We start from the raw sequence: 26,328 nt of genomic DNA, 5'->3' as shown, positions 1-26,328 counted from the left end.
TTGTTAAAAGAAATCATTTTGTTAATTAACCACGAATTCAAACAATGAATTTGAATAATATATTCGAGCTATGAATTTGAGCTGTAAATTTGAGTCAAACTCAAACCATATTATTTTTATTCAAATTGAACTCAAACTATTTTTAATATTGGCTTAATGAATTTGAGCAAAGTTTTTTTTCAAGGCTGAACTCGAGCCAGAAAATGTTCGGATTTGGCTTGATTCGTATCTAACAGTGCTTTCTACACACTAGACCCTACAAACCTGTGGGGTAATTGAACATGTTTTGAAACCTATGGGGTTTGGGGAATAACCCCTATAAAAAATTATTTTCTCAGATTCTCAACCCGGATGTTGGGAAAAAGAATTTACAGACGGATGAATACCTATGGGGTTTTGCTACTAAAAGATATCTTTGCTTAAAGCCACTTGGCCTTCTTTATTATTTTTTTGAAATTTCATTAGTTGAAGTTCAAGGAAAATAGTATTATGGTTCATCTTTTTAATATTTTAAGTATCATTTCTGTATAATGAAGGAACATTGGATGATATGGACTTTTGGTATGTATTGACGTAGGAATTATTTTCCACTATCTAGCTTTTTTTTTTTTTTTTTTTTTTTTCCAGTGTGTGTGTGTGTGTGTTTTGGTTTAGAATTGCTGGGTTGAGAATAATCTTTCTCTTTTAATGGAAATAAGTTAATTGATAGCTGCCTCTTTTCTGGTTTATTTGTAACTATGTTGGGCATTTGTCTATCAAAGATATCCCAAGCAGCTCCTTTATTAATTTGCATGATTAATAAGATATTTGTTTGTAATTGATGGAGAAAAAGGTATTTGGGTTTCTACTTGAGTCCTTACATAAAATTTAAGTTTATGAGATATTCTCGATTTACTTTGTTGTTGAACTTTTGCAACTTATATGTTTTCCTTGTGGTTGGTCTGTTTTTAGGTCAAACTGTTGATACTGTTGTAATGAATCCTCCATTTGGAACTCGAAGAAAAGGTGCTGATATGGATTTCCTCTCAGTGGCTTTGAAGGTAAATATAATATTGAAGATTGATGCTATATGACTGAATTTGATCTTATTTCGTTTGTAATATGTACATTGCTTGTGGATTGGTTGTTGTGCTAGGTTGCTTCTGGAGCAGTTTATTCCTTGCACAAGACTTCCACAAGAGGTGTGAGTAATTTTTCTTGGAATATTTAGCTGTTAAGTTTTAAATTTTGATTGCTATTCCCACATGATCTGATCTGATCTGCCATTTATTTATCTTATACAACATACTAATAAGTGTCACATGAAGGAAGGTAATTGAGTCATTCAGTATCTCGTTTCCTAAGGTCATTAGATTATGTAAATTTGTAACCTGGATTTTTTTTGTTAGACAGCACTGAACTATTTTACAGTATGCTATTATAAAACAAAATATGGATACATATTTTTCCTTTCAGTTTTTCTGTTTATCTGTATCTTTATAAATGTTCCCCCTTAATTTGACCCTCAAAATTGTAGCCATAAGAACAATTGGAATTTGCGTTACTAGCTGGATATTGTTTATGCAAACATCAACTTGTTAAATCAATTTGGAAATTTCTGTGGAAAGACCAGTTTTGTGTAATATATTTGATCTGTTTGTTACAAAATTCTTCGCTAGACGACTTGCAAGATCCAATTATAGATTGCTCCAGCTTCTTTTTTACTGCTTTTCTTCTTCTTAGTGCTTGTTTGTAACAATCTATATACTACTTAAAAGAGTTTTTCTAATATTAGAAAAAAATTTAATTTGTCTTGTTTATGTTGCTTTGCCGCAATTCAAGAAAGAGTTAACAAGTTATTGAATAGAGTGGTTTTATTTTATGTTTAATGACAGCAAAACATCTGAGCTCTTTCAATAAGTTCCTTGGAGGGTTTTTTTATTTTATTTTATTTTTTTATTTTAAAGTTTTAAAGTGTGAAAATTACCTCAGTGTTATTGTAGAAAATCTTCATTATCCTTTCTTTATGATGAAACCTACTTTGTTAATTTATTTATAGAAAACTATTTCATGTTTATGCATTATAAAATTTACTGCTTTTCAATAATGACTCTATTTTCATAAGCTTAACTTGAAGAAGTTGTACTAAATGGAGTATTAGGTCCTATTTCTTATGTCATCTTAATCCTTCAGAAAACTGCATAATAAGTGGAAGCATCATAAGATTTTATACTTTGTTTTGGGGTACAAGAATATGATCCTAACTTTTTTTCAAAGAATTTGACTTATTTGTTTGTTAGGCCTCCTTGTGGCATTATATACCTCATGTGACATTGAAATGTCTCTGTTTGGATAAATAATTGCTTTGGCTGACAATGACGAGATTTTTTTCTTCTTGGCATCTCAGCATGTGAAAAAGGCAGCCTTGCGGGACCTTAATGCTAGTAGTGCTGAGGTTCTATGCGAGGTGGCTAAAAATGGCTTTGCTTGGAGCCAGTTTGTTGACCTATAAAATAGTGCTAACTTAGAGAAAAGCTTATTCTTTATTTTTGCATTGTTGAGTAATATTGATGGGTTGCTGGATGAGCATGATCTGGTTGAGTGGGTTAATATTATAACTATACTTTCCGGATTCTAAAAAGTGATGCTGTTTTTTCAAATGCCCCTTACTGTTTTCCTCTGTATTTTTTTCAGCTTCCATGTGATGTTCCACAATTATACAAATTTCATAAGAAAAAGGAAGTGGATATTGCTGTGGACCTCTGGCGATTTGTTCCAAAAAAGACTCAAAGAGAAGTTACTTAGCATGTGCATTGGGGTGTATCATAAACAATATACAAGTTTGAAAAATACTTAACAAATTTACTTCTATGGAGAATGGAAGTGACTTTTCTTCATTTCTCTATCTTAATTTTTGTGGTGGACTTTAGTGAAACTTTTTTTTACATCATTTTCTGCTCATTGAATTTATGGGAGCTTTAGCTTCAAATTAGAGGCCAAAGAATTTTCGGAGGGAGAAATTTTTCTAGTTTTGCCCTGTCTATTAGTAAGCAAATCAAATTGTGACCATCAGATCTTCCTGACGTTTAGGGCTGAATTGTCAATTACAATTACTTTTTCCAGGAGAAATATATCATAGGGGAACTCTTCTCTAAATGATTTAGACGGAGTTTATGATTATCTTACATAAAAACTTTGGGACAAATTTTAACACAAGTGTAAAACGCCCTATTTCGAATAAATGTGAATAATAATAATGAAAAAAAAAAAAAGCTTCCAAGGAACTGTGTTATCATATTTTCATTTAGCATAAAACAGATTTGAAATGTTCCTCTTCTTCAAAAACTTTAGTAGTAGATCATATAGCTTGGTTTAATCACAACAAAAAGAATCAGATTAGTCTCTCAATTCAAAATTCTTCCACCAGTACTTGCAAGACTTACCCTCAATATTTGTGATTTACTGACATCTCAAGCTTCAGTTTTTCTTTTTATCATCTTCAGTTGCTTCCCCAAGTGTAAATCGAACGAATCTTCGGACTTTTATGTTTTCACCAAGAGCAGCAACAGTTTGCTTCACCAAGTCTTTTACCAAAATTTTGTCATCCTTAATGAAAGGTTGCTCTAAAAGAGCAAACTCTCCAAGCCTCTTTGTGATCCTCCCCTCAACAATTTTCTCCCTAATATTCTCTGGTTTTGACAAAAGGTCCTCTCTCTGCATCTCAATCTCCTTTTCCTTGTTTATAATGTCTTGTGAAATGTCTTCAATGGATACAAATTGCACCTGTGGGCATGCCACCACTTGCATTGCTAGATCATCTACCAACTCCTTGAATTTTTCACTTCTACCCACAAAGTCAGTCTCACAATTGACTTCAATCAATACCCCAATGCGTGAGTCATGAATGTAGGAACCGATTCTGCCTTCCGCTGCAAGTCTGCTTGATTTCTTGTCTGCAGCTGCAAGGCCTTTCTTTCTCAGGTATTCCTGTGCCTTCTCAAGATCTCCTCCAGTTTCGGAGAGAGCTTTCTTGCAGTCCATCATCCCTGCTCCTGTTTCCTCTCTTAATTGTTTAACAAGCGCGGCAGAGATGGTTGAAGCTGGTGGCCTGAAATAAGGTTTGAGCATTTGTTAGACTTGCAACATATTCAAATACATGTTGGTCACATTTATTTTCACATGCAGTTCACAAAATAAAGTTTATTTGATAAACCCTTAAAGCTTCACATCCCTGACCCTAAGACCTGAGTTTCCCAGCTCTTCCATTTAAATGGAGCTGCAGAACCAAAAAACTTCATAGCAAAAAAATGCAAATGGAAATGTTGAATACAGTTAATCGCTGAAATTAGAGAGAAAATGAATCATATCATCACCATCTATAAAAGATTTTCGCTCACTTGCTGAGAGGTAAGATTCTTACAAGCATATAATCCCTATCAAATTAATAAAGGTTCTAACTGTCAGACAACACAAACTAGAATGAAAATCAGTGGTCAACTGGATCAGAAGTTGCATTGTCTTGATGTCTTCATGATAAAACAGGTAAGTTAAAATGAAACCTACAAATAAAACTGGGAAGTGAAAAAATACTGGCCTTTGGTTACACAACAAGTCCAACAGATGGGAAGACTACGTGTTTTCAATTGTAATTCTGAGCTAAACCTGTGCCACATTAACACCTAATCTTCCATTCAGATCACAAAAAAGTCTTTTGCAAAAACGTTATGGATAATCTATACATTTCAGAGTACCTAATTTCATGAGAAACCATTAATTATTGCACTATTACACAAGCCAAAGTTCACAGAAAGCAGTCACTTACTTATCAACAGTTTCCTTTTTTTCCACTGCAGCAGGCTGATCTTTTATCACTGATTTTGCAGCAGTTTGAGCAGCCACCTCAGCAGCAAAATCCTGGCTTTTCTTCTCCAAGCCCTCTCCAAGATTGTACCGCACAAACCTCCTCACTTTAATATTTTCGCCAATGGTTGCAATGTTCTGTTTCACCCAATCCTTTACCACCACCTTATCATTCTTTATGTAGGGCTGTTCAAGCAATGCAAGTTCCTCAAGCCTCTTCCTGATCCGTCCTTCAACAATCTTTGACCTGATCTGCTCTGGTTTCGACAAGAGATCTTCCTTCTGCATTTCAATTTCTTTCTCCTTGTTCACAATCTCTTGAGGAACATCTTCTGTAACAACATACTGGACTTGAGGGCATGCAGCCACCTGCATGGCAAGATCATCAACCAACTCCTTAAAAATGTCACCTCGAGAGACAAAGTCCGTCTCACAGTTCACCTCTACCAGGATGCCAATCCTGCTATCATGAATATAAGAACCTATTCTTCCTTCAGCAGTGGCTCTTGTAGCTTTCTTTTCTGCGCTTGCTAGACCTTTTTTTCGAAGAAATTCCTGAGCTTTGACAATGTCTCCTCCAGTCTCTGCAAGAGCTTTCTTGCAGTCCATCATTCCTGCTCCTGTTTCTTCACGAAGCTGCTTTACTAAAGCCGGTGATATAGACGCTGCAATCCACAAACAAACAGAATTAAATAAAAAAGACGGTACACACTAGTAGGAGGCAGACATTGCTACGCTAATTACTCACACCAAACAGTGACCAGTCATTGCTATACTAATTACAGGCACCTGACACTATTAGAATGGCATCATCAACTAACTGGAATCATTGATGAATTTCACCATTCATTCATCAAATGAACCATCAATTCAACAAGGCCTAAAGACAATATTACCAATAACAATCATCACCCATCTGAAGCCTTCAATTAGTTCTGCTACATCTTACAAATTATAATTAACAGTTCCAGTACACATGAAGTCCCAATTATGAAATGCCTTTGCGCAAGCTAGAACGGCAGCCACAAGGGTTAAAAATAGGGTCCAAACCTGTAATCACGTTTTCCTTGGGGGATGGGACTTCAGGTTGTCCATTAGAATTTTCTACATTGTCATTTTTCTTGAGATTGGGTCCTGTCTTTTCATCTTCAACTGCTGGGGTTGTTGCAACTTCAGTCTCAGCAGGGTCCAAACCAGTAATCACGTTTTCCTTGGGGGAAGGGACTTCAGGTTGTCCGTTAGAATTTTCGACGTTGTCATTTTTCTTGAGATCAGGTCCTGTCTTTTCATCTTCAACTGCTGGGGTTGTTGCAACTTCAGTCTCAGCAGCAGGTGCTTGTATCTGCACTTCATCCTTGGTATCATAAACTTGACTCTCCACTACTTCCTCAATGACCTGATTTCCAGAAGACACAGTCTGTTTCACAGCTGATTCCCCAGATGGATCAGAATTTTCACCAACTTCTCCAGCTACACCAGAATCAACATATATGAAAACATACCCAAATAAAAGAACACCATGCTACGACATTTTGAGAGGAGCCAACTAAGAAAACACTTTCTTTTCATATCAACATTATAATTCTTCTCTTAAAGACAACATCTTAGTGCTACGTCAATCATATAATGAGGAATTGTAGAAAGAACCATCATAAAGTAATCATGTTAATGCCTCACCAATTTTTGTTTGTTTGCAAAACCACAATCTATATCTTATAAATGTCCACCATTAATTTTTGCCAACAGAATATCTTAACAACAAACTATTAGCTCAAATTTCATGTAATAATTTAGTTAACACCAGCTATCTTTTTAATTGTGAAAAATTATGTGATACATAGTAAGATGCAACTTTGGACATGAAGATTACGTTTCCTAGACAGCAAGTATACAAAAAAACATTAAAAATTAAAGCACATGAAAAGCATGGAATGAACCTTTGGTTTCCCTAGGTTGTACAACAGAGCTGGAGACACCACCATTTTTGTCAGGAGTAGATCCTGCCTCTTCATCTTCAGCTGGTGCAGCAGTAGCAATTTCAATCTCTGCACTAGGTGTTTGGATTGGCACTTCATCTTTTGCCATGGAATCATCACTTTTACTCTCTACAACTTCATCTTTTGGGTTTTCTGAAGACAAGACTTGTTTAGCAATTTCTTCAGATATGTTGGTTGAAGAAGACTCCTCTATTGTTTGATTCTCGGTAGATACACTCCCTTCAGGACCCAAACCTTTGCTACCGTCCTCCGTGTTTTTCTCCAAGGTTTGGAGTGCACCATCCACACTTTCTGATGAGTCAGATACTGTATCTGCTCCCACAATCTCCTCCTTTAAAAGAACTTCAGATACTGTATCTGACGAGTCAGATATGTTGGTTGAAGAAGACTCCTCAGTTGTTTGATTCTCGGCAGATACACTCCCTTCAGGGGCCAAACTTTGGCTACTCTCCTCCGTTTCTTTCTCCATGGTTTGGAGTGCACCATCCACACTTTCTGATAAGTCAGATACCATGTCTGCTCCCATAATCTCCTCCTTTAAAAGAATTTCTTCATTTTCCACTGGTTCGTCTAATGAAGAAGGGGCACTGAACTCTGGTTGCTCCTGTGCCTCAGAAATACTAGATTTAACTTTGGTTTGATTCACCTCTACTTCTTCAGATATGTTGGTTGAAGAAGACTCCTCGATTGTTTGATTCTCGATAGATACACTCCCTTCAGGAGCCAAACTTTTTCTACTCTCCTCCGTTTCTTTCTCCATGGTTTGGAGTGCACCATCCACACTTCCTGATGAGTCAGATACCGTATCTGCTCCCACAATCTCCTCCTTTAAAAGAACTTCATCATTTTCCACTAATACATCTAATGCAGAAGGGGCACTGACCTCTAGTTGCTCTTGCACCTCAGAAATGCTAGATTTAACTTCGGTTTGATTTGCTTCCCCTTCTATTTCTTTTGGGATATTTGGTTCCTTGACTTTCTTTATTTTATCCCTCTCATCCAGAAAAGCAGCAATTTCCTTGTTTTGACGAAATGCCAACACAAAGGGGTTTGTTGCAACGTGGACAACTCCATCAGTAAGCGGAACATCTAATTCAGCATCTTCTTCTTTCTTCATCGTCAAAGTTACTTGTCCCCTTGAGATACGCAATACGCGCACACTGACTTCTTGGCCTACTTGCAACGATGAGCCCCCCATCATGCTTGCAAGTCCATCATCAGATTCCTCTGATGTAGGGAGAAATCCTTCCTCCCCTTCAGGAAGAGATATAAAAGCGCCAGCCCTAACCAAGTTCTTCACTGTGCCCTCCAAATCCTGCCCCTTGACAAACTTGGTGGTTTTCACCTCATCCCGTTTTTGATTGGGCTTTGAAGTGCTCCGTCTGGTGGGCCTTGCCTTCTCACTACTGGTAGGAGCATCTTTCTCTTGCTGCAGGTTGCTAATATCATCCCTTTTCCGCATGGTAAGAGAAATACGTCCAGTCTCAGTATTTGCTTCAATCAATCTGACCTTCACCTCTTGCCCAACAGAAACAAAACTCCCAACATCCTTAACAAAGCTATCACTCAACCTTGAAACATGTACCAGGCCATCTGTGAAAGCTCCAAAATCAACAAAAGCACCAAATGGCTGGATTGATCTTACTTTACCAGTAAATGTTGCACCAGGAATTAATTCCTCATCCTTTACAGGAGGCATCTCACTTTTCCTAACTGGTCTTGACCGTTTTGACTGAGCTGGAGCGGTACTTGCATCGGATATTGTGGAGGAAGTTTCACTTGTTTCAACCACATCAGACGGAATGTCTGAGGCCCCGGAAGAACCTTCATCTGCAGCAGGTGAACCTGGTCCCTCCACGGCTACGTCAACTCCTGTGGCTGATAATATATGGATTCTGGATTTACCATGTAAAGCACCCCCCCTTTGGTATTGTGAAAAAATTCTAACTGAAGATGAAAGAGGTAAAACATATCTTGTGGAAGATATTGTACGTTTTCCAGATCTTCTGGTTGAGCTGCATCTTGTTAAACAATTGTTGTTCTTTATCATAAAATCTTTCACAGGAATTGGTGAAATATTGCCTATAGAACATGGGATCACAGGCATCATGTTAACTGCAACAGCAAGATTCAAGGTCTAGTTGGCAGCTAAAACAAGTTATTCATCAGATCTACAGCTGCACATAAAATAAAAGACATGGGTTATAAATCCTTGCAAAAGAAATGCCTAGCAATAACTGTGATAAAATAATGCATACTATATTTTACAACTATAGAATCTCAGAGTTCATAATTTGCTTAACAATCAACTTTTTACAATTGCATGTTGTGCATTGGTCAGGAGCTGTATAACTAAATCTGATCAACACATGATTTTCGGGTTCACACAAATTCATCATTTGCTAGCTAGGTTTAATGGCTTATATGGGTATAGCATTGTCATCACAAGACTAAGAGATAACTTAAACCTATGCTCATACATGGTCCTAATTTTTGTATATTCAGAATTTTGGCTTAAAAGAGAATACCATTTCAAACAACAACAAGCCCACTTTCAAGCAGAGACTGAATCAATGCTATCCTGACAATTCTGAGCATTGCTAATGCCAGTAGTGAAAATACATCCTCCTAGTGATATATGCTTAACCAAGTTCAATAAGGTTGCTTGATAGTTTGCCTTTGTGATACACCGAAAACTTAAAGCAACTTTGGAAGTACATCACACATAAGAAAAGCTTACATATTTCAACAGGAAAGGAAAAAACGAAAACAAAAACAAAATATCAGACTTCCAACATAACTCAGAAAAGGAAAAACCACAACAAAGCATATTAAGTATCATAGAATGATTAAAAGTTTAAAACCAACTGGTGAATAATGCCAAAGTTACATTAACACGAAGAAGCTTGAAAAATAAATACCCATAAGCCTATATATACGCAAAAAGGTGTACCTAATGTTGAAAAGAGAAAGCCTTCAGGTGTGAAGCTTGACGATAGAGTGTATTGAACAAGAGAGGAGAGGAAGATGTAAGGTGTGGCCTTCACCCCTTATCTTATAAGCCACTCCTTGCTTTGAGTACTTCGGATAAAAATCACGATGCTGTTCTTTTGCAGTTTAATCGTGGGGACCCACGATTGTGATAAAAAGACAAAGATTGCAGCATTCATGGGCCAATTCCAAGTCCAAAAAAGCCCAACAATGTTATTGGATTTCCTGGTCTCTTATTTGGGCTCCAGAGATTCTGTATTTATACTTGAGTGTAATATGAGTAGTATTCAGACTCCATGTTAGTTTCTTCTTCTTGTTCGAGTACTTTTTCTAAGTGGAGTAATTAAAATTAATTTTATTACTAATTGAGGATTGATTGGTTTTTATTTTTTTATAAGAGTTGGCTTTATGTTTAAGTGGTATAAATAAAGAGCAATGTTTTGTCACAATTAGATAAATAAATGATTTATCATTGTATGATTTATTGTTATTTTATTTTTAATTCAAAATTATTCAATCATATAATAATAATCATACTGAGTCTAATACTATATATGAACTAAAATTACTAAATTACCCGTATTGAAATCTCTCCCTTTCTCTATAACCTTTGTTCTCTAATTCCTCTCAAACATTTCTTTTCCTTTCTTATGTCTCTCTTTCTTTTAACTCCGTCTCTCTATCCATCTTCAGGTTACATCAAGTAAAACTCTTCATCCACATTTACCACCACCTTTCTCATATCGATCACAACCAAAATAATTATATCACATATTCACCTTTTACGGGAAAACTTTTGTATCAATAAATGACACGACACCATTTCCCAACCTCACAATAGGCTCCCACCCTGGCAAAACCACCCACCTATTCCGCACTTCTTTTTTGGCGCTGCCACACCAAATTCTCCCTTACTCCTACACCCAAATTGTGCTCAAATAATCCTTTTCCCTTCTATAACCCCAACAAAACTCAAGCCTTAATTAACCAAATCAATCGTATCGACTCTGTCAATTGGATCAAGATAATGAGGTGATGAAATTTTGTCATTACCTTCTGTTGATATTGATGTAATGTCAACTCTCTGATTAACAATGGTGATAATGCCAAAAACTGTGATAATATATTATAATCAAAACATCCAAAATTCTTCTAACAATTTTAATAATTTTTTATAAATTTTAGAAAACAAAAAAAATGATTTTATTTTTTTATTATAAATTTAACATCGTTATATTTTGGGTTTAAAAAAATTGATTTATGTATTCAAGGATGAACAAGTATTTTTAGGTCAAATTTTGATGCCTTATGTGATCGTTATGTTAGTGACTCACATAATGATCATACAACAGTACATAGCTAAATTTTTTTTTTTTTTTTGGCTTTAAATTATATTATTTCTCTTTGCTTCCGGAGGAAACAATGTTTTATATATTCATTTTTTTAGTATACATGATTAATAAACTCTTCCCAGTTAATCATTTGTTTCTTTAAAATTTAAAAAAGAAAAGACAATTTTATTGTAAAAAATAATATTATATGAACATATTTTATATACATAAATTGATATATATGTATATATATTATCATATAATTAGATATTATTTTATTCTTAATTCAAAATTATTTAATCATATGATAACATACATTAAATATATACTTATTTATATATTCAAAATAAATATATATAATTTTATTATATTATAAACTACATTTATACTTGAATTTGACGATGAACAGAATATTTTTCATCGTACTCATTTGTTCCGTATTAATTATAATTGTGATAAATTCGGTTCATTACGTAAATTTGTTTCTGACGATCAAAATCTCTTCTTCTTCTTTTTGTTTTTGTTTTGTTTTTTTTAAACAGAGCGAAAACCTTTTCTTCAGTGGAAAATCAAGAGCTTCTTCTCAGAGCTGAAGCCTAATACATTTGCAGTGGGCAAGTGCCACAAAAGTGAAGCGATTATAAAATAATAATAATAATAATAATAATAATGTGAGTACATGTATGCAAGCTAGGTTTTGTAATGCAAAAGCGTATGCTCTCTGGGCAGCATAATCAAAAGAAGTGATATTAAACTAAATACAATAACGTGGGTTAGATTATTATAAATAACTCACCACGAAGGTGTATGACTTCTTCAACACTGGATACTTTTCCATGAGACAATTAACAAATTCAACTTTCATATTTGTCTCACAAGATAACTTTATAGGCCATAGGACTTATTTCCACCAAAGATTAGTGTTTTTCCCTAAGTTCTCACATATTAACTTTGAAAAACTCAAATACTTATTTATTTATTCATTTTTATACTTAGTATTAGAGGTAAAATCGTTATTTAGTAAAACTATTTAAAAAACTAAAAATTTATCACATTTCTTTCTTTAAATTTAAAAATCTAATAATTTTTTCTCCATCAACTATCCAAAGTTTAAAAAATCATTATTTTTTTCTCAGGTTTCGATGACAACTCTTCAATGGAAATATTTTCTCTAACTATTGGCATTATCTCTCTCTCCTAACTTCTTTCTCTGTAGTTTCTTTCAATCATTTCCTTGTCATATTCATTGAAGACGAAGATAAAATACTCTCATATGAGAAAAAGTAACATTATACAGGTGTGACCCTCTCATTAAGATAAAACCTAATAAATTATTGGAAAGTTTCAATCATGAAAAATAAATCGAAATAATGACATAGTGGGATTAATTTTCTAAATTGACGACATAAGAAACCGTATCCAAGATATATCGGAACAGCATTGAGGATGTTGGTATCGGGATTGGGATATATTTTCAACTGAATAGGGGACAGGACGACCTAATGCATTAATAGTGCCACAATTCCAAGTCATTTGTAAAGCTTTCTAAAAGATTTTCATTATCCAAAGGTGCCAAGTGTTGGATACTTGAATTTAGCAGTATCTCCACATGCATCTCGTTGCAATTTCCGAGGTCCCATTTCCAGTTGTACCAATCCTAATTAAAATTATACAATCTTCGAAGATGTCTTCGCTTGCATGGATTCATGGGCATTATTTTTTAGGTAGAGCTTTGCAAGCTAATTAATTATAAGGTATCCTGGATGTGTTCAGTGACTCGATAATGATGTTTTAATTAAGCATATGATGAGCATCTTGGTCACAAAAAGCATTTTAGCTCGTATGCTCACATGATCCACCTAAATCAATAACTCTAATTTAACTATAGTGTATTAATAGAGATGACAATATGATAAGTGAAGGTTGAATACCTTAATTCTCATTTTTGTTGGAGAAACTTATTATTATTTTTATTTTATTTTCGATACAAGAATGATAAAGAATTTTTATTATTGTTTATTATTTATTTACATACAAAGTTAAGATACTTAGAGTCTTCTCTTTCTATGATCTTTCCCTCGTACACATAAACTCAGACCCAGGTTAATTGATCTCAGCCATGGATTACCAAAAAGAAAAACGAAAAGGACAGGAAAACTAAGAAGTCCCTGTGAAGATATATGAAGAATCAATGAAGAATCTAATAAAATATGAGATAGAGGGTGATTTGGTTTATGGTTAGATGGATTTGGAGCAGTGGGGGCTCTTTTATTTTAATCTTGGCTCATCACAGACACATAGATAGACAGCGTTTTCCAAGGGATTGTATTGCTCTGCAAATCGTGTGGAGTAATGCATCCCGTCTGTTTGCATGTGCCCACAATCTACAGTAAATTCATATTCTTCACATTTCTATCCACAAAGCTCTGTCTTTGTTCTTTCTTGTATTATATTAATACTCATATCACTCGTCAAATCACACCTAATCAACATGATCCCTTCTTTTCTTCTCTGCTTTAATTAGTCTCTTTATATTATTGTATTTCTACATTCAAGGGATGAGCATAAAAGTAGGATTGAATTTGAGACAAACTTATTCGAGGTTGATTCTAATAAGTTTAACTTAAGTGAGTTTGAGCTTAACCTTAGAAGTTTAATTTTTTTGAATACAAATTCAAGTTTTAAGGATATTTGATTTGTGAAGCTTGTGAATCTAAAAAGTTCGATATAAATCAACGTTGTTTTAATAACGAGCGAAGTTCAAAGCTTACGATGATCTCAAACTTAAGTTTGACGATTTTGAAACGAACCAAGCTCGAACTCTTTTAAAATAAGCTTGAGTTTGCTTTTATACAAATTGATTCGAATCCTATCCTATATAAAAGTGAGCTTGTGGTCAAATCACCAAGAAGTTAAACCCATGTATTCAGGCCTATTAATTTAACACATTCATATGCTTTACCTATTTTAATTCCTAAACAAATTTATGGATGTATATTCATGTAGATGTATTAAATTAAACTAAGGGATGTTTATGTTGATTAACTGCAAAATAAGAAAGGATGCGGTTAGTCAATAAGTTGGATTAAAAATGACAGCACACAATCATACACCCTAGCAATCAAGAACTTTTCCTTACTCTAAATTGCTTGGTGTGCAAGTTCAGAAAAAATAAATGCTTGCTTCTTCTGTCGCCTCTTTTGTTCCTTATATGAGTGACTCCTCTCAGCTCTCTCTCTATTTTCTTGGACAAGAAGTAGAAGCTTGGTTCCGTCGCATGCTCATTTAATGCATAGACAAAGTCGCATAGGCGAGCTCTTCCATAGTGAGCTCGTCTACTCCTTGTTCTAAATACGTACAAATTGAGAGTGCATCGATACACATTTGACGAAAATTCTAATGGAGCGGCTTCAAAAATAATCTAGCACTGTATACATGAAAAAGTGTAGAGGGAGTGTCTCCTCAAACTACAAGGTTACCCTCAAAATTATACCTATCCTTCAAGGGGGTGTGGTGTGGGAAATCGCCTGATTTTGGCAATTAGATACAAATGTAGTAGCAACTCCCTATGTGCTTTACATCTGCAGCCATGATTGAGGACCACTCCCCGTTATCCTCTGACTTCATAAATTCCTTGTCACCCAAGTTAGACGATGAGCAGTCCATAACACGTAAAGGTTTGTATTCCTCTTGGTGTTCTTTGCTAAATTCTGCCTTGTTAGGCCGAAGCCAAGCCTTGACCTCAATCGAAGGATCTACTACAATTAATTTTATGACTCTACTCCTTTATACTAGAGGGACCTCACTATTTGTATAGGAGACTTCCAAATCAATATGATAGTTGTAAACTGTGTCACTAAAAAGCATAAAAAAACATGAGTATTAGTTACCGAAATACTTGATTAATGACCGACTAATATATGAGTCTAGATAGAAACCCTATTGATACTCTTCGACCCTAAAACACAATTATCAAGCCCCAAAACTACCTAAAAACTAGTCTACAAAGCTGAAGATATACCCCAAGGACACACATGCAAATTTGGTACACTGTGTCATGGAAACACCTTTTGAATGATTTGTAAGAAGGGTGTTAAGATGATGTTCGTTTAAAAGAAAACCAGGAAAGTCCACTAGAAAAATTTTGAAGGTTCAAACAATCAGAGGGGTTTGATTTGTTAGAATCTCTAAGGCTTTCAAAGGAACTTAACAAATTCAAAAACTTGAAATATTCAAGGTAAAGAAGAGGTTAACGCATGGATGCTCATGCCTTTTTATAGGCAATTTGAGATTGAGCAGAAAACGATTGCAATCATTTAAATCAAGTCAATGACATATCCTTGATTTAGCGAAGTACATAAATTGTGCCTAATAAAAAATTATAACGATTCAAATCGGCATAACAGGCATATGACACACATACATATAGTGCATTAAATTCAAATTAGAAATGTCATTTTCACAATGTATTTTGAAGCACCGATCTTGTTTCTCCACACGTCGCTCGTTCATACAAAAAGGTAAAAAATTATTAAAGTCTTACTTACACTCTAGAATTTGGGGTTAATTAGTTGATGTATAGTTACACTTTTTCCTAATCAAACTCACGAAAATGACACGAAAGAGACGACTAATCATTACATAGCAACTAGCTATATTAATTATATGAACCGATTAACTATATCACCTATACTTAAATCAATCGATAAAAAATGGATAAATGATTATTTATCTAAAATTAACTAAAAGAGTAAGACTTGACTGATTCAACCGTTCCAATGATATTTCCAATATGTATTTTCTATCTCCAACACTCATAACATTGCATTTCACCTTTATGACACACCATTATTAATTGGTATCACTCCTTTCTAAATTAGGAGCACAAAATTGAATTAAGTGTCTACATTCATTGTACCATGGTTTAATCATATTCAATTATGTAATTACATAAATAACCCTTTTTCTTATCCTAATTTATAATATATTTTTTGCAGAGGCTAAAGGACAACAATTTCGACTTACATGATGTTAATCTATCAAATTGTAACAAAAATTACTAGTAACATCACAGTGGAAGTAGACTTTCGAGTAGTATATTGAATCACTTTAAAAACGTCTTTGTGTTTATCATAATTTGTATCCATGATTTGGTATAAATATCATTGGTCCGATTTTCAACATTAACCGGGTCAAATTAAATAAATTATTAGATGAATCTAAATTAAACATAATAAAACTTTTCGATTATTTATATATTAAATGAAATATTTATAAGTTTCCGTTACATATTTAAGTTGATCATAAAAATTGATACAAAGGAAAAGATCTGATTATAGATATATATGTAAGATTTAATCTTAAGTATTCAAAATTCACTTACCCTAATTAAAATATTGTAAGGATTTTGTAAATAAATTTAGCGGAATAAATCCCTTCGAGTGAATGATTAATTAAAAAAAGAAAGAAATATATCTGATTTTGTGTCATTGTCATTAACGAGGTTCGATTTATGGATATATTTGGTTTTACTATTATTTTTTATTAAATAATGAAAAATTATTGTAAAAATAGGTAATTTGAAAGATTATTAGTATAAATTATTATTATATTTAATAAAATTATATGTATAAATATTTATTGCCTTTTATTGATAATAATAATGAAAAGTCTAAAATGTTATTTTACTTAAATTTGCTCTAAAGGTTATTGGGGAAAAATTAGTAATGTGTTTGGTTTAGCTAATGTTTTTGTGTATTTTTTAAAATATTTTTTATATTAATAATATATTAAGATTATTTTTATGTTGTCAAATTATGAATTAAATAATTAAATTATTTTTTCAAGTTATTATTTTATTATCAATATATTTTATTTTAAAATTATTCTTCACGTAACTTATTATTTTAATTAATTTATTCTAAAAATTTAATAAATACAAACAAAATTATAATAAAATTAAGGCTATTTTTATAATAATTTAATTCATAAAGTAGATATAATAATTATATTATCTCTTATATTATTTGAACTAATAAATAATTATTAAATTTTTTTATTTTCTAAAAAATTAAATAAAATGATATTAATAAATAAAAAATAAATTATTAGGATAATAAAAATTATCCCGAACTAAATGTTACTAACATAAATACATGTAGAATATTATATCATAGAATTTAAGGAAATTCAATGAAATTATTTTTCATATTGTTTTTGTTAGTTTATTAAAAATATTGGGTTAAATCGTAATTCCATGAGTTCACGTGCCTGTACAAGAAAAAAAAAAAATTGGAGGCTTCCCACTTTCCACCACACAAACAACTCATAAAATATGACCCACAAAATCATGCGTGAAACAGCTCAACGGGACTTGGCTCCTGCCTATTTAATTCTTTTCCATTACGTCATATCATCTCATTCAAATTCTCGCGATCTTTTGGTCAAATGCCGAGAATTTCTTTTCTAGAATCTATAATTTAATGATTTTTAACGTTTATTTTATTATTTTCCTTTCTTGTTTGTTAACTTTGCTTATAGAATTTCACAGCTGGGGCTTAGGGATTAAGTCAGCTCAGATGATTTGGTCATGTGAAGTGGGGCCACTTTTCATTTTCAACTGTGGATGATAGACGATGAGATCGGAGAGCGTGAGATTAGGCTTCACACGATTTACTGTGAGCAGGGGTACAGAAGATAATATATTCAGATAGAAGCTTCGCATTCAATTTTATAATAAATTTACGGAGGGACAGTCGCTTTCAAGTCGTAGTCTTCAAGTCCAAAACTAAAGGTAAATTTTATAATACAAAATATATATATATATATATATATATGTATGTATGTATTATAATATAGTGTAATATAAGCAATTTATAGCAGCTCTCAATGAGGCAAAAGAGGTGGGGTGGGGAAGAAGAGCATGAAATCTAAGCGTATAAATCAAATAAATCTTTACAAAATATGATCCAGCGATGCAATAATTACTGTGTTTCAAACAGCTTTAAAAGGGGTACAAGAGATCTCTGATTTCTCAGCAGCTCGTTTGCCTCAAGTTGTTTTGCAGTAAGAGAAAGCTAAGGATTTTAAAACCAATCCAAAACATCTGTCTCCTGAAGATGAGTAGCGGTTATTTTGGAGAGCCAAGCCTGGGAAATGATAGACGTGGATCTTCAAGGAAAGGGAAGAAGAATTCAGATAAGCCTAAACAGCCACAGAGAGGGCTTGGTGTTGCTCAATTGGAGAAGATCAGATTACATGGTCAAATGGGTAGTAATTATCATCCTTCTTTTCACACTCCATATTTCAACCAGGTGTTTCTTTCTCTTTCCCTCCCTTTCTTGATGTGAGGCAGTGAAAAGTTGTTGAAGATTGTTAAGTTGTTGAAATTTTCATCAAGTTTTAATTTTCTTCTGGTATTCATGCAGGAGGATGTACGAGTACAAACTGCTTATTCTTCTCTACCATCACCATCTTTTTCTTATTCATCTCTACCATCACCATCTTTTTCTTATTCATCATCTTCATCATCCCCAACTTCTTATGGTTGCCACCCCAGTATCACGGTATATATATTTGAACTTTCTTTTTCTAGTTTCTGTTGAAGTGATTTCAAAATAGACCCTCGGTTTGATTTCATTCTACATATTAGTTGGTGGGTCTACATCTTTTGTTAATGTTGTTCTTGCGTAAATGATGATAATAGGAGAAATCACAGCAGAAAAATTTACCCAGGTGGATTAAATATTAAGTAAAGGAAATAGTCTTTTTCATCATTGTTAGCATCTGATAAGTATAATTTTGCACAGGTTTAAAGTTGAAATTAAATCAATTAAGGTGTCTAAAATCTGTGCTTGGTCAGTTTCATTTTTTTTGTTTTTGGAGGTTTTACTTACTGATTGGCCCTAACCCTAGCTACATAATTGTTCAAGAAATAAAATCGAAAACTTAATGCACATTATAAACCATCTTCAATCCAAATAATTAATGGTTGCTTTTAATTGTTGTTTATAAAATGAATTAAATTTTGTTTGCAGATGGGGTTAGGCGAGTATGAAAGACCAAACTTCATATATGGTGATTTACAGCCTACTTCCACGGCAAGGTACTCTACGTTTGTTCACTTCATAGATTGTTTTTTAATCTTTCTGAATTATATTTTGGTTTATAGCCTGATTCTAACAAATATATATGCTGAAATCCTTTACAGCAGCTGGAATGCTGGGGGTGGAATCTTAGAGACCCAACATTTTATGCAACCCAGCGTGAATACCCACCTTCTAAATCCACAAGTTGGGGTTTTTTTTCATTAATCTAAGCTACTATGGTTGTTGATTTTATACTCTTAGATGAATTTTGATAGAAAAATTTATACTTGATGCCTTGGTTTCTCTTTGTTAATGACACTGTTTACATCTATGATAGGATCCACAGCAAAAGAGGAACAAGAAACACACGAGCAGCTCAAGGGGCTCAAGCAGTCAGAATTCTGAATCAAGTGACACTCAAGAAGTAGATTTGGAGCTCAGACTATCGATTTAGCCTAAAAAATTAATGGATTCCAATTAGAAGATGAAGATAAGCTGTTGTTTTGGCCAACAAATTATTAATTTTGGTCAAGTTTATGAGAGACGGAGCAAGTTATAAAACATGAAACATGTTTTGAGTATGTGAAAGAATCTTACATGAAATGTTGAAAGGAAGATTCACTTTCTGCATAAGACAATTAAAGTTTCTTCTTGTTAATGAATTGTCAAAGAAGTGAGAAAGTCATAACTCTCCCGTTTAGAAACGAAAAACCTAGCATCATTCACTGAATTTTGGAATGTTTTTATTTTCTTTAATTTATTCCTTTTAATTGTTCAATAGGGCATGAAATTGTTTAAGAAGGTAAAAAATGGGGTTCAAGAATAAAGCATGTCAAGAATAAATCAAGTGCCGGGTGCATATTAAAGATTGGTAAAGCCAGTGACAGCTACAATGTCCTCTCATTTGTATATTGGACTATTGATAAAACCAACTTCCAGCTAGATTAGAAATGTTTTTCTTCACTTAAATTGAAACCCCAAATTTACTAGTTTATTGATATAAAACTTGGGAGAACCAAGGTTACGCAACCTGCGTGGGCTAACATTGTAATATCGATATCACTACTCGTATCATATGATTTTGGATAATACGATACACTTAAAAAATAACGATTGAGATTAAAGAATCTAAAGTTATATAAGTCTCAAATTAGAATCTTATATTTTTTAATATAGGATCTAAGTCTTTTATCTTATACTTGAGATTCTAATATTTTCATAAATCTATCAAACTAAATTTGAATAAATTATTCTTTTTACGAAACCCTAATTTGATTTCCAGTTTCCTATTTATACTTTGACCATATAGGCAAGATCAAATAAAAAATAAACACTACGAAAGTTAGTAATTAGAACTTTAGGAAGCAAATAATATGCTTACTGTTGGGTTGAGGCGATTTATGTATGTTAAAAGAAACCCTAATTTAAAATGGGTGTTAAAAACTTTTGTAAATTCAAATTTTTTGACTTGGCTTAAGATCAACATTCCCTTGAAATTTATTTAACACATGGTAATGGTTTGGAGTAGGTTATATTAGTCAAAGCATCGGAATTTGAATTAGAAGAAGAAGTTTATATTATTATTATTTTGGCAATTTAATCAAACAAGTAGTTAAGAAGCCTACAGATACTCTATTGTGATACATGTGATTTTCAATTTTCTCTCTGGGTTAAGAAGATTTCCCTCAAATTACACTAAAAACACTGTCTTTCAACGTTTACCAATATCTCATTCCATATATCAAGCGAAGGAGCCAAGCAGAAGCAGCTGGCTTAAGCCTTTCTAGCTCCATTTTTATATGAATATAATTTACATTTATAAATAAATCTTATTAACTTATTGATATAAACAAAAGTAATAATACATGATTTGATGATATTATTATTAATTTTTATCTTACTTTGAAATTATCTAATTACATATTATCACGTCAATTTATATGATAGAGTTAGTAAAATTTACTTGTACATATAATATTACTCCTTTCATATACTTTTTTAGAGTAACATTGTATACACAAACAATAACATGTTACTATATGATTAGATAGTTTTAAATTAAAAATAAAATAATAATAAATCACAAAATGACATATAATTATTTGTGTATAAAATTATGCATATAATTCTATTGATTTTTTTATATGGATGATTAATTGTTTTTGTCATCAACACAGGAGCTTGATGATTAAGTAGCTCTATTAATGTCAATATCAATGAAAAGGTTAGTATTTAGTAATGTAATGACAATATAAAATCCAAGTATTAACATTGATTGATATAGAATTAGACTTATTTAATCATAAATTAAAGGCCCATTATTCTTATTTAAATTATATATATATAAAAAGGAATTTAGGGATATCTTTTTAATAGTGGTTATCTCTTATCTTACCAAAACAGTATGCAAACAAAATGGTGTGATAATATTCTTATATTAGTCATCTTTCATTTAATTTTTATTTATTAACATGATTTTTATATTAATTCATTTTGATACATTATTTTGTATAAATTCTTTTGTAATTATAGTAATATTCTATTGGATTAATTAATTTATAATAAAATTATGTGTATATACTTTTGATATATAATTTAGATACACAGATGATATATCATTATGTGATTGAATGATTTTAAATTAAAGATAAAGTAACACTCAATAACATAATGACACATCATCTATATTTCCAAATTGTATACCAAAAGTGTGTCATTACTCATTAATTTATGGGGGATTAGTTTACAAATAGATTTTCCAATAATCAACATATATTTTTGACATTTGAATATGAATTATATTATATAACATAAAAACGATATTTGTAGTTAATGTAGGGTAAATATTCAAAATAGTTTACATATTATAATACATCATTTGTATATTTAATTGTATACTCAATAATATGTGCACGTAGTATTACTCCTGAAATAAACATATAAAACCACACACATAAACCTCATCAGGCTAGCTAGTTTGTCTAACTGAATTTCTCTTAGCTTCCCAAAAGATGATTGAATCCTGTTTAGATTTGTAAGTTTGCAAATATAAAACTAAAGAAAGAGCCTATAGTTTGCTATTCTATTAACAATCGTCAAAAACTTTCATTAAATATATTTTACCCCTATTTTATTAAAAAAAAAGTTAAGTTTAAACGTTAACAATCGTCAATGATAGATGAAATCACATATAATTAGTGCAATTCAATCAGAATCATACCATTTTAATATAATTTCAATTAGAATTGTATCAAAATAGTATAAATCCAACTAGAATCACACTAATATAGTGCAATTTTAACATAATTGCATCTTTCTAATATAATTTTGACATAATCATATTGTTCTAATGTGATTATGACCTTAATTTTAATTGTAATTGGCATGATTTCGTATTTGTAACCCTAATAATATTTTTTATATATTTTATGTCACATTATAGAAAGTTTGTATAATATAATTTGCTAATATTATCAATTATCCATTGATGGAATGTTAAATAAAACATCATTTGACATATAAAAATCTAGAATAGCAACATTATTTACTGGTAATCAACATTATATAAACAAAAGTCAAACTAATTTCAAAGCAGCCTAGTTTAAATTTCTAATGGGAACCAGGTTGACTGGTCGTCAGATAAACAGCCACAGCCACCTATATTTACTGTTCAACCCGGCTTCTTAGAGTAACATGAAATCAAAACTTTTCCTTTCTTAATCCTTTAGATGAAAGTTATACGTTCAAATATCCTAAAAATGGAATTCAAGATCAAATTCGACAAATTCGTCAATAAACTATGTCAACCACAAATTCTTAGAGGCAAGTCAAGCAATGGAGGGAAGGTATAAAATATATGCAGTGATGGAATCTGTAAATGCAATTGTACAGGTACAGCAGATTTGATGGCAATCATATACGGTGTCGTATGGTTATTCCACTGTTGACTGATAATGCTGGTGTGGTGTCTCAGCAATGCATTTAATCTTGCTTCTGAAAATTTATAAGGTTTTGATGTACGATGCTACAATTTGAAGGATATTAAAGATTCCAATACCGCCGGAGAAGATGCCTTGCCGTGTGTCTAATCATGTCACCGGCGAATTAGACTGTTGGGCACATTCAGTTTTGCTTGATCATGATGCAGCTCAACTGACGGCACTCAAAGTAGGTTGTAAGTTCAATGAAGTTGATGAAATGTCAAAGATTTTGCTTTCAGCGTTCATGTTATTTTGTTCAATGTAAAAGATAATGACGGACACATGGTGCTCGTCTGGCGGCCTCACGGTGGACGATGACTTTGTCGGCATCGGAGGGTTTAAAGAAGGAGCAACCACCGTGAGGTATCTCAGCTCTTGTGAGAAGTGTGATTGGAGGGAATATCCAAATTCCCTTGCACAGGCTAGATGGTATGTCCGACATATGTACACTTTTCGGTTCGATGGTTGCTCTATTTGCATGGAGTGAATAACATTTCTCCACCCATTGTTAGGCCCAAGAACATTTAATCACCTCTGCTTGGTATAAATAACACTTTTTCACCTAAATTCTATTAAAAAAACTAATTATATAAATGTAAAATAGTAATTTTATATAAATTAAAATTGAAAATAAAAAACAACATTTTTCTATCAGACTCAGATATTTTAAACAGGACAATTTAATCCTTACAAAATCTTGTTGCATTCTATTCATTTTTTTAGATGTAATTGTTATTTTTGAAACCATAAGGGAACAAATTGATATTTCAAAATTTTTCGAAAGGCCCCAACTTTTTTAATTTTCAATAATTCCTAAAAATTTTCATAAAAACTTAATATTTAAAAAATATATAATTAATCTCTAATATATTATTATACGACAAAGATACCTTTATTTATTGAAGAGACAAAGAAGAGAAAGGATAAAAAGAAAAAAAAAAGATAATTTTTATATAATTTAGATATTTAAAAAGTTATTTTTTATTTTATTTATTTAAAATTATATTATAATTTTGAAATATAAAATAGTAAGAATAAAATGATAATTTTACTTCTTAATATTGTTACTTCATTAACATATTTTAATTTTGATTATGGAAGTGTTATCTATATTTGATTTTAAGTGAAAAAGCGTTATTTATGTCAATACATGTGGAAAAATGTTTTAAGGATAAACCTATGGGTGGAAATTGTAATTCACTCTTTTTAGAGGAAAAGAATTTTAAGAAACCAAATTTTGTGCACCTTCAATTAGGCACTCAACACAGGTGACTTTACCATATGCTTCTTTCATGGTGTTTGGTGGCCGCAGTGCTTATGGTTAAGAATTCATTCGGCGGGAATAAAAATAATAAAATTATGCATACGAATAATGATATATTATTATATAATTAAATATTTTTAATATTTTTAAAACTAAATTAATGATTAAATTAATTATTTTACTTATTTATAGTTTGATCAGTTTGATCGATTCAACTAAAAATTGAACAACTTAATTTATTATCAAATTATAATAAATAGATTTTGTTTAAAAATTTATTAAAAATAAAATCAATCAGGATACCTATACCTATTACTATTAGAATATATATTTTTTAAGAAATAACAATTATTCATTTGGTTTTAATAAAATAATTAAAATAAAAAAAATTCAATCTTATAATACAAAAAAAATATAATTCTACAAATTATTGCCTATAAAAGATATTTTAATGGATATGAGATTTTTTTTCTTTTTTATTTTATTTTTAAACTTATTTTTCCTTACAAACATTTAAAAATTTATTCAATCTAATAAAAAATAATCAAATTACTTAAAAATAATTAAAATTTTAAAAACATTTTAAATATTGGTCAAATCTGATTTTGACCTGTTTATCTGATCAAACCTAATTTTGATCAAGTTTAATCAAGTTAATAAAAAAATCGAATTTTTATATTAACTGGATCAGACTTAAAATTAATTCTCATTTTAACTTATTGAACTAAGTTGGCCAAATCTAATTTTTAAAATTATTAAATAAGATTTTATTTTAATTATTAATAATCTAATTATATAATAATTCATAATTATTTATATATAAAATTACGTAGGCAACGCGCTGAAAGGGGGAAACACCAACAAGGGTGCCATCTTCTTCCCGTTGCTCAAAGAAACCCATGATAGGTTGCCTAATGTACAGCCAGCACCAGGAAACGACTCAATTGAAAACAATTTATACCCTTTTGTCCGCTAATAGGGATAAAATGGTAAGTTTACTTCTTAACAGCTGGTGTTTTGCCAGACGGGAAAGTTCTTGTTGCCGGCAGTAACACCCGTGGATATGAATATAACGCAAAATACCCAACAGAGCTTCGGGTTGAAAAACTTCACCCCCTTACTTGGATCCAGCGGTGGCAGCCCAGAGATAGCAGTTCTGGTTGAAACTTCTGACAAAGAGCTCAATACGGTCAAGATTTCTCAACCAAGGTCAAGTCCAATGAAAAAGCACTTAATTACAAGAACTTAAAGTGACAATGCATGCACCACCGTTCACCACACATGGCATCTCAATGGACCGTAGGCTCCTCATCTTAGTTATAGTGGAAGTAGTTAATGATATTTCTCCCGGCGTTCACAACATTATCGCCGGAGCACCCAAGCCCGGCGAAGTTGCTCCTCCAGTTTATTATCCTCTCTCCGTCGTCTACAGAGGAGTGCCGAGCGTCTCCATGTTGGTTCACATTAAGTAGATAATCATGAATTTGTTGTCATTATCAAACTGCATAATCTCTGTAGAAATGCCTCCGAGAGCAAACATAATTAGCATAATTTTTTTCAAGTCTAGATCTCATAGATCTAAATTAATAAGAATTATTTTATTTTAGAAATTTCATTAATCTGTTTTTTAAATTATTATTAATTTCTCTAACAAATATTATTTTAACCATAATTTAAACACATAATAATAGGATTAACGGTTGGTATCATTTCTCAATCTTCACGTCCACGCCAGCTGTCCACCCCTTAGTGTCCCGCACGATCTTAATATTCTCCGCCACCAACTCCACCGCGTCCCAGCTGGGCTCGGCTGTTCATCACCAACCCATTCACTCTTCT

At 32.2% G+C, this 26,328-nt stretch overlaps 3 protein-coding genes across 7 annotated transcripts; 2 read left to right on the top strand and 1 right to left on the bottom strand.

The window, feature by feature from the left end:
- Positions 1 to 331: 331 nt before the first annotated feature.
- Positions 332 to 2,876, top strand: LOC123194447 (rRNA N6-adenosine-methyltransferase METTL5-like). 3 transcript variants are annotated; one of them, XM_044607640.1, is made up of 5 exons: positions 332 to 561; positions 952 to 1,040; positions 1,136 to 1,183; positions 2,387 to 2,446; positions 2,674 to 2,876. In XM_044607640.1, exons 1-5 carry the CDS (start codon positions 531 to 533, stop codon positions 2,782 to 2,784), a joined length of 339 nt encoding a protein of 112 aa, XP_044463575.1. In that variant the 5' UTR covers positions 332 to 530; the 3' UTR covers positions 2,785 to 2,876. The 3 variants fall into 3 exon arrangements, with proteins under 3 accessions (XP_044463575.1, XP_044463578.1, XP_044463577.1); XM_044607642.1 differs by lacking the exon at positions 332 to 561 and adding an exon at positions 639 to 832; XM_044607643.1 differs by lacking the exon at positions 2,387 to 2,446.
- Positions 2,877 to 3,253: 377 nt separating this feature from the next.
- LOC123194446 (polyprotein of EF-Ts, chloroplastic-like) lies at positions 3,254 to 9,939 on the bottom strand. Its single transcript, XM_044607639.1, has 5 exons — positions 9,790 to 9,939; positions 6,777 to 9,013; positions 5,890 to 6,309; positions 4,802 to 5,504; positions 3,254 to 4,087 (listed from the first exon to the last, which is right to left on the bottom strand). The coding sequence occupies exons 2-5, from the start codon at positions 8,944 to 8,946 to the stop codon at positions 3,457 to 3,459; spliced, it is 3,924 nt and encodes a 1,307-aa protein (XP_044463574.1). The 5' UTR covers positions 8,947 to 9,013; positions 9,790 to 9,939; the 3' UTR covers positions 3,254 to 3,456.
- Positions 9,940 to 18,011: 8,072 nt separating this feature from the next.
- Positions 18,012 to 19,975, top strand: LOC123194402 (protein SPEAR3-like). Of its 3 annotated transcripts, XM_044607594.1 has the most exons (6): positions 18,012 to 18,471; positions 18,586 to 18,607; positions 18,638 to 18,723; positions 19,195 to 19,262; positions 19,368 to 19,449; positions 19,583 to 19,975. In XM_044607594.1, exons 1-6 carry the CDS (start codon positions 18,277 to 18,279, stop codon positions 19,697 to 19,699), a joined length of 570 nt encoding a protein of 189 aa, XP_044463529.1. In that variant the 5' UTR covers positions 18,012 to 18,276; the 3' UTR covers positions 19,700 to 19,975. The 3 variants fall into 3 exon arrangements, with proteins under 3 accessions (XP_044463529.1, XP_044463528.1, XP_044463527.1); XM_044607593.1 differs by having other exon boundaries at positions 18,586 to 18,723; positions 19,371 to 19,449; XM_044607592.1 differs by having other exon boundaries at positions 18,014 to 18,471; positions 18,586 to 18,723.
- The last annotated feature ends 6,353 nt before the right edge of the window (positions 19,976 to 26,328 follow it).

The sequence above is a fragment of the Mangifera indica genome, chromosome 13 (assembly GCF_011075055.1).
Source record: "Mangifera indica cultivar Alphonso chromosome 13, CATAS_Mindica_2.1, whole genome shotgun sequence".
Lineage (NCBI taxonomy): Eukaryota > Viridiplantae > Streptophyta > Magnoliopsida > Sapindales > Anacardiaceae > Mangifera > Mangifera indica.
The sequence above is the reverse complement of the archived record's forward strand: the minus strand, read 5'-3'. Positions and strand labels throughout refer to the sequence as shown.

Excerpts from the sequence above, each read along its gene's own strand:
- LOC123194402 (XM_044607592.1), top strand. The coding sequence starts at position 18,277 with ATGAGTAGCGGTTATTTTGGAGAGCCAAGCCTGGGAAATGATAGACGT. Across the intron at positions 18,472-18,585 it reads ACACTCCATATTTCAACCAG|GAGGATGTACGAGTACAAAC; the intron begins GTGTTTCTTTCT and ends GTATTCATGCAG. Across the intron at positions 19,450-19,582 it reads CCCACCTTCTAAATCCACAA|GATCCACAGCAAAAGAGGAA; the intron begins GTTGGGGTTTTT and ends CATCTATGATAG.
- LOC123194447 (XM_044607640.1), top strand. The coding sequence starts at position 531 with ATGAAGGAACATTGGATGATATGGACTTTTG. Across the intron at positions 562-951 it reads TTGGATGATATGGACTTTTG|GTCAAACTGTTGATACTGTT; the intron begins GTATGTATTGAC and ends GTCTGTTTTTAG. Across the intron at positions 2,447-2,673 it reads GTGCTGAGGTTCTATGCGAG|CTTCCATGTGATGTTCCACA; the intron begins GTGGCTAAAAAT and ends TATTTTTTTCAG.
- LOC123194446 (XM_044607639.1), bottom strand. The coding sequence starts at position 8,946 with ATGATGCCTGTGATCCCATGTTCTATAGGCAATATTTCACCAATTCCT. Across the intron at positions 5,505-5,889 it reads CAAGGAAAACGTGATTACAG|CGTCTATATCACCGGCTTTA; the intron begins GTTTGGACCCTA and ends TGTGGATTGCAG. Across the intron at positions 4,088-4,801 it reads AAAAAGGAAACTGTTGATAA|GCCACCAGCTTCAACCATCT; the intron begins GTAAGTGACTGC and ends ACCTTATTTCAG.